The sequence below is a fragment of the Salpingoeca rosetta genome (genome assembly GCF_000188695.1).
Source record: "Salpingoeca rosetta unplaced genomic scaffold supercont1.41, whole genome shotgun sequence".
NCBI classification, from domain to species: Eukaryota; class Choanoflagellata; order Craspedida; family Salpingoecidae; genus Salpingoeca; species Salpingoeca rosetta.
Genome location: NW_004754893.1, coordinates 286,799 through 293,956, shown reverse-complemented (window position 1 = coordinate 293,956; position 7,158 = coordinate 286,799). Strand labels below are relative to the sequence as shown.

The 7,158-nt window shown below is 55.1% G+C and overlaps 2 protein-coding genes across 2 annotated transcripts in view; one reads left to right on the top strand and one right to left on the bottom strand.

Annotated features, from left to right (window-relative positions):
* PTSG_11202 (uncharacterized protein) overlaps positions 1–2,433 on the bottom strand; it is a gene marked incomplete at its 3' end in the record, with an annotated part of 12,316 nt that extends 9,883 nt beyond the window's left edge. The window contains exons 1-7 of the mRNA XM_004987790.1: positions 2,273–2,433; positions 1,910–2,020; positions 1,582–1,752; positions 1,258–1,392; positions 1,003–1,089; positions 503–733; positions 121–255 (exon numbers count right to left, since the gene is read on the bottom strand). Of these exons, the coding sequence (XP_004987847.1) occupies positions 121–255; positions 503–733; positions 1,003–1,089; positions 1,258–1,392; positions 1,582–1,752; positions 1,910–1,996 (846 nt within the window). The 5' untranslated portion in view covers positions 1,997–2,020; positions 2,273–2,433. The remainder of the gene's footprint in view (positions 1–120; positions 256–502; positions 734–1,002; positions 1,090–1,257; positions 1,393–1,581; positions 1,753–1,909; positions 2,021–2,272) is intronic.
* Positions 2,434–2,488: 55 nt separating this feature from the next.
* Positions 2,489–6,984, top strand: PTSG_11201 (uncharacterized protein). The gene is made up of 12 exons (XM_004987789.1): positions 2,489–2,613; positions 2,983–3,145; positions 3,380–3,460; positions 3,625–3,770; positions 4,012–4,131; positions 4,418–4,628; positions 4,858–4,917; positions 5,069–5,178; positions 5,332–5,388; positions 5,708–5,775; positions 6,048–6,318; positions 6,693–6,984. Exons 1-12 carry the CDS (start codon positions 2,500–2,502, stop codon positions 6,840–6,842), a joined length of 1,551 nt encoding a protein of 516 aa, XP_004987846.1. The 5' UTR covers positions 2,489–2,499; the 3' UTR covers positions 6,843–6,984.
* Positions 6,985–7,158: the final 174 nt, after the last annotated feature.

Here is a 7,158-nt window from a genome sequence, read left to right as displayed (position 1 = left end):
ACGACGACGACGACACGACACACACACACACACACACACACACACACACACACACACACACACACACACACACACACACACACACACACACACACACACACACTCGTTGTGCGCGCGTACCTGCGTGTCTGCGACCTGGCTGACGTCTGGACTCGACTCGTCAAAGTCGATGCGTCCAAGTTCAAGAACAGCGAGCACGAGACGCATGATGGCTGGGATCTCATCACGTGCAAAGCCAACCGTCTCCAGCGCATCCTGACAATGGGGGAATTGGAGGGGATGGTGGTGTTGGCGATGACGAGGAGAGCGGGCACTTCACCGCACGCACGCACACAACTACAACCCCAACAACAATAGCAACAACGACTGCTACTACCACACACACACACACAGACACGCACACACACACACACGCACACACACACACACACAGCTACAAACCCAACAACAACAACTATTACAACTATTGCAACGACTACACATGCACGACACGCGAGCGCACCATGACGTCTGGCCAGGGGACGATGGGTGACCACTCTGTGTCGGGCCAGCGGAGATAGGGGTACTCCTGCGGCGGCAGCACAGGCAGCTGCTCAAACCAGGGATCCTGGCCAGCGAGCACATGGTAGAAGATGTGGTAGCCGCGCTCGTCGGGTGTCTGCAGCGTGATGCGCGACTTCTCGAGCAGGTAGTGGCGAATGGTGGCGCCCTTCAGCTCCCCGCCCCGCCCAAACTGCAGAAGCATCAGAGAGGAAGGGTGTGGTGGTGGTGGTGGTGGTGGTGGTGGTGGTGGTGGTGGTGGCGGGTATGAGGGGCTCGAATGGGCATTGATGATGTATGATGGTACAGGTTGTGATGGGGTATGATGGTGGTAGTAGCGAAGACCATTGCGGTGGCTGTTGTGACAAATGCGAACACCCTCTTGCCACGTGGGTGGAAAGGAAGAGGCACAGGGGTGAGATGAGAGACTTGCACACGAACAACACATGACAGTGGACTCACGATGAGGTCAACGTATTTGCCAAACCGGCTGGAGTTGTTGTTCATCTTCGTCTCTGCGTTGCCAAACGTCTCCAGAATCACATTCGTCTGCGAAAACCCATTGAACGCGCTCGTATGAGGAGGGGACGGAGACGACCAGGAGAACACACACACACACACACACATGCACACACACACGCACACTGCACATACACACACACTGCACATACACACACACAACACACGCACACACTGCACATACACAGACGCACGCACCTTCAAAATGCGATCGTGCAGTGGCTCGTCGGTGTCCCTGATGCTGTGGTGTTTGCACAAATGTGCAAGATGCCGCATGAACAGCTTGGACGTCTCGGTTTTGCCAGCGCCACTCTCGCCGCTGATGACACACACCTGCACCCCACGAGCGGTCGCAAGGGAACGCGTAAGCCGTAGTCATGGTCTTTCAAGTTCGCGCGAACACACACACACACATACACACTTACACACACACTTACACACACAAGCACACGCGCATTCACACAACGCACACGCGCATTCACACAACGCACATGCTACCCGTTGTGCACGACGACGACACACCTGCGACTTGTGGCTTTGACACATGGCGTTGTATACACGGTCTGCTGTGCGGAAGACGTGGGGCGGCAGCGCTGCAGCGGTTGAATTTGTGTACTTGTTTGCGTGCTCATCATCGTAAATGGGCAATGGCTTGAACGGGTTTACGGCAATGAGAATGTCGCCAATGCAAGTCTGCAGAAGCGAAGAGCGACAAGGCGTGAGTTGATGTGTGCATGTGTGTGTGCGCGCTCTCTCTGTGTACAACAAGCGCGAGTGCATGCGAGGTCATTTTGTGAGCCAGCCAGCGATACCACAAACAATGCCGCACGCAGGCAGTGAGGATACGTACGTAGATGCGGTCCTGAGCGAAGCGGTCCTGAAGCGTGTCCAGGATCGTCTGCTCCGACAGCGTCGGCAGCTCCGTCAAGTCGTCCATGCCGTGCTGCTTCCCTTTCTCTCTCTGCAGGCGCATTTGGGCACGAGAGGATAGCCAGCACCTCGGTGTGAGGAGAAGATCTTCTTGTCAAAATGAATGCAGCCAGAAGAGGCAGCCCAAACAAACAAACAGTCAAAGAACGGGGGGGGGGGGTGTGATAAAGAGGGCACACACGTGGTAAAGGCACAACAACAACAAATGGTGAGGGAAGGATCCTCTCACCACTTGCTTTTGCTTGCTTTGTCGTTCTTCAAGCGCTTCTTCGTGCTCCCTTACCAGCACAGCCACGCCGTTGAATGAACGAAAACGCGTGTGTGGGCGTGGGCGGCGTGAGTTTGCGCTTGTGGTGGGCAAGCAAGCAAGCCCGTCGGCCAGTTGGGTTGCTAGCTCGCGAGCGCTGTTGTGGGGGTGTTGTCCTCTTTTGCGTTTTGTTGGTGGAATGCCAAGGGTGTAGTGTCCTTTTTATAGTGATTATGGTTATTTATAGGCCAATGCCACTGGGGATGACGAAGATGATGATGAGGACAAAGGGATTGGTGACGCGAGTAGTGCTGCTGTGTGCCGCGGCGGTGGCGGCGGTCGTGGTCGCACGCGCCCTCACAGCCCGTAGCCTGCAGGTGTGTGCGTCTGTGCGTCTGTGTCTGTGTGTGTGTGTGTGTGTGTGTGTGTGTGTGTGTCTCTCTGTGTGTGTGTGTGTGTGTCTGTGTCTGTGTCTGTGTCTGTGTCTGTGTCTGTGTCTGTGTCTGTGTCTGTGTCTGTGTCTGTGTCTGTGTCTGTGTCTGTGTCTGTGTCTGTGTCTGTGTCTGTGTCTGTGGTTGTATGTTTGTGTCTGTGCCTGTGTCTGTGTGTGCACACGTGCAGATGACAAGGACAACACTGCTTGCTTGCTTGCATGTGTTCCTGCTTGGTCAATCACTCGATCACTTAATCACTCGATCGCACAACCAAACACATACACACCCTCCCCCGTTCACATGCACAAACAGATGCATCCGGAGGCATGCAAGAAGACAGACTTGGACTATCTCGAAGCAACAGAGGAGAGGATTGAGACGTTGAGGGCCATGATCCAACAACGGTCCATCTCATTCCGACAGCGCCATGGAAACGCAACCGGTCATGCACGCGTCCGCGAAGTTCTGCAAGAACGTGCGTGATGTGTGTGTGTGTGTGTGTGTGTGTGTGTGTGTGTGTGTGTGTGTGTGTGTGTGTGTGTGTGTGTGTGTGTGCTTTTGTTTGTTTGAAGTTGTGCTGGCTCACTTGCTCACTTGCTTTCTGACTGGGTTGCTGAGCACAATTACATTTTACACTTTGCTCCACCACGCAATGTTTCTCAGCACACAATAACCAGCAACAAACACACATACACACACGCGCGCGCAGGGTTTCCGTTGATTCATCACCAGGATTCGCCTGTGCAGCGCGAAGTGCTGGCAGAGTACAGCTTGCTCTACCGATTCCCAGGTGCGGACGCCGGTCGTGCTTCGCATATAACACACACACACACACACACACATATACACACACACGAACAGTGCACGCATTCGGTTGCATGGTGGTCACTGCTCACGCCAAGTCGCGGCCCCCCCCCCTCCCCATTTTTTTGTCTGTGCTTGTTGTGCCTGCAGGCAAGGATGAATCGTTGAAGCCGGCGCTGCTGTGCGGGCACATTGACGTGGTGCCGATTGCCAACCCGGACGCATGGGAGCACGAACCGTTTGATGCCGGCATCCATGACGGCTACATCTACGGTCGCGGAGCACTCGATGACAAGGTGCATGCAATGATGCAACAGTTTGTGTGTTGTGTCTGTGAGTGTGTGTCTGTGTGTGTGGCGGTGTCTGTGAGTGTGTGTGTGTGTGTATTGCTTGCTTGTCTGCTTTGCCTGTCATATCACTTGCATTAGTCCTATTGTCAAAGACATGCGTGCACGTGACTACGTTTCTCACGTGTCCACCACTTTCCTTCTCCCTCCACGAATCCCCGGCGTTGATCATCCTCTGCATTGCGGCCAGACGCGCGTGACGGCGATGATGGAGGCCGTGGAGTTCCTGCTCGCATCCAAAGGTTTCGACTACCGCCCACAGCGCACTCTCCTGTTTGCATTTGGACACGACGAAGAGGTCAACGGGGTGGTGCGTTGGCATGCGGATTGGCCCGTCCCTGTTGTTTGGTGGTGCTGGTCGTCGTGTTTGCGAGTGCTGGTCGTCATTGCCACCATCGCTTGTTCTGATAATCCCAAGTCATCGTCCAAACACTCCTCTTCTTCTCTTTCCTTCCTTGCCCCTTTTATCTTCTCACCTCAATTGCAACCTCATTCACAATACATAACATCACACACCACATCACATGACATGTGGCACGTACCCCTCCTGCTCCCCCCCCCCTCCACCACCGCCACCACCGCTGCCTCGTGTGCAGGAGGGAGCGAGCGTGATATCCGCCGAGCTGGTGCGGCGCGGGTGGTACCCCGAGTTCCTGCTGGACGAAGGCCTGCCCATCTACACGGATGTGCTCGGTATTGATCGGCCCGTTGCGCTCATCGGCACATCGGAGAAGGGGTACCTCACGGTTCGCGTGCAGGTGCACATGGACCACGATGGCGCCGGCCACTCGAGCAGACCGCCAAAGGGTGAGCGTTGTTGGTGTGCGTGCGTGTAAGTGTGTGTGTATGTGTCTGTGTGTCTGTGTGTCTGTGTGTCTGTGTGTCTGTGTGTCTGTGTGTCTGTGTGTGTGGCTGTGTGTTTGTGTCTGTGTGTGTGCCTGGCTCTGCCCGTGCAACCCAACCCGCTCACACACATACACACATACAACCCTCCCCCCTCCCCCTTGGGGGTACTTGCAATGCCATGTGCTGGCAGAGCAAGCTGTTGCCATTCTCTCCAGGGCGCTGACGCGGCTGCACGAGAACCCGCATCCAGGTGACAACCAGGCAGTTGTTGTTATTGTTGTGGTTGTTCAGTCAACGATACCAGCAGCAACACACCTTGCTCGCTCACGCATCAGTGACTTCACCACGCTCACACCTTCCTCTACCTCCCCTCCCCCTCCTCCTCCCCCAACGTCTCCCAGCGCACATCAACGGTGCCCTCTTTGATATGATCACGCACCTGGCGCCCGAAATGCCATTTCTCAAACGCATCATCATGTGCAATCTCTGGCTCTTCGCCCCAATCGCAAAGGTGTGTATGTATGTGTGCGTGCGCGCGTGTGCGTGCGTGTGTGTGCGTGCTTGTGTCAAGGAATGTGCATTATCGCTCATCGTCCATGATTTGCCATCATCTAATGACATCCACATCCACCGCCTCTGCGACTGTCACATCATATGCCATTAGTTGTTCGTTTCGCTCAAATCAGACTCGGATGCACTCCAGCGCACAACCACAGCCCTCGTATGTCTGCTCGCCGCGTGTTGTTGTGTGTGAATGTGTGCATGCGTGAGTCTGTGTGTGTGTGTGTGTGTGTCTGTCTGTCTTTGCGTGCGTGGCTATGTGTGTGTGTGTCTGTCTGTCTGTATATGTGTGTGCGTGTGTTGGTGTCTGTCTTTGCGTGCGTGTGTCTGTCTGTCTATGTGTGTATGTGTGTGTGAGGGAGTTGTGTCCGTCTCTCTGCTTTTCCCCTGCGTGCCAGTGCATATGTGTGCCAAGTGCATGACTCAAGTGCAGACCCTCACACCATTGCGCATTGCATCGCATTGCATCGTGCGCCCAGACGGTGATTGAGGGCGGTGTGAAGGAGAACGTGCTGCCCCACACGGTCTCCGCGCTCGTCAACCACCGGTACCAGCTTCTCATGCGCATGGCTTGTTGTCGCCCATCACCACGTCACCGTCATCACCACCCAAAGACCTCAACAAAAATGGACTTCAGCACCTCTGCATCACCACCATGATTACAAGTTCACCGCTACCATACAAATACCACCACCTCCTTCACCACAACCAACCAACCAACCAACCCTTTTCGCCACCTTACCCATCACCACTCCAACCCACCTCACCACAACTAACCAACCCCCCCCCCTCTCCGCCCATCACCACCACATGTACCAGCATCTCTCCTGGCGAGACGGTGGCCGACGTCGTTGCTCGCGATATCACCATCATCGCCGACGCGCGCGTGTCTGTTGAGATTGTGCACAGCGTGGAGCCCCTGCCCACGTCCTCGTGCGAGACGCGCGGATTCAAGGTGCTGGAGCGAAGCATTCGCCAAATCTGGCCAGACTACTATGTGGCACCTGCGCTGATGATTGCCGGCACAGACACGAAGCACTATGTCAACCTCACGCCAAACCTCTACCGCTTCATGCCCGTCGTCATGGGGGTATGTACGCGCGCGTGCGCTTGTGTTTGGGGAAACGGAAAAGGGAAGGAGACACAGGGGTTCTTGCGTTGGCTGGCTGCGTGTCTGTCTGTCTGCGTCTCTGTGCGTGTGTGTCTGTGTGTGTGCGTGTGTGTCTGTACGTGTGTGTGTGTGTGTGTGTGTCTGCCTGTCCTGTAATTGTCTTGTTTGCTTGCGCTTTGCTCACCTTGTAACCAGCCCGCTCCACGTTGCACTCATTATTTTGACCCCCCACCATTGGTGCGTGGTGTGTGTGTGTGTGTGTGTGTGTGTGTGTGTGTGTGTGTGTGTGTGTGTGTGTGTGTGTGTGTGTGTGTGTGTGTGTGTGTGTGTGTGTGTGTGTGTGTCCGCTGCAGCCAACTGACACGCCGCGGCTGCACGGCCCAAACGAGCGCATATCTGTCGATGCGTACGAGAAAGTTCTCAACTTCTACATCCATCTCCTCCACAACATCGACACGTTCAATCCACACGACGTCCATCACCACGAACTCGGCGACCTGTAGTGTTACACCAAACACACGCGCACGCACGGGTGCAGGTGATGCTGATGGCGATGTTGTTGCTCGTGCGTGTGTCTGTGTGTGTGTGCTCATGTGTGTGTGTGTGTGTGTCTGTGTCTGTGTGTATGTGTGTGTGCGTCTGTATGTCTGTGTGTGTGTGCCCGTGTATGTGTGTGTGTCTGTTCATCGGGTACACTGCTTCGCCATGGTTCTCCTTCACGAGTGTGCTGTTGATTTGGGGCGCAGTTGTAAGTTCATTAAACAACGTTAGGCCAGCCACTGCTGACAGGCAAGCAAGGCACGTGCACACACACACACA

Excerpts from the sequence above, each read along its gene's own strand:
- PTSG_11201 (XM_004987789.1), top strand. The coding sequence starts at position 2,500 with ATGACGAAGATGATGATGAGGACAAAGGGATTGGTGACGCGAGTAGTG. Across the intron at positions 4,132-4,417 it reads ACGAAGAGGTCAACGGGGTG|GAGGGAGCGAGCGTGATATC; the intron begins GTGCGTTGGCAT and ends CCTCGTGTGCAG. Across the intron at positions 4,918-5,068 it reads GCACGAGAACCCGCATCCAG|CGCACATCAACGGTGCCCTC; the intron begins GTGACAACCAGG and ends AACGTCTCCCAG.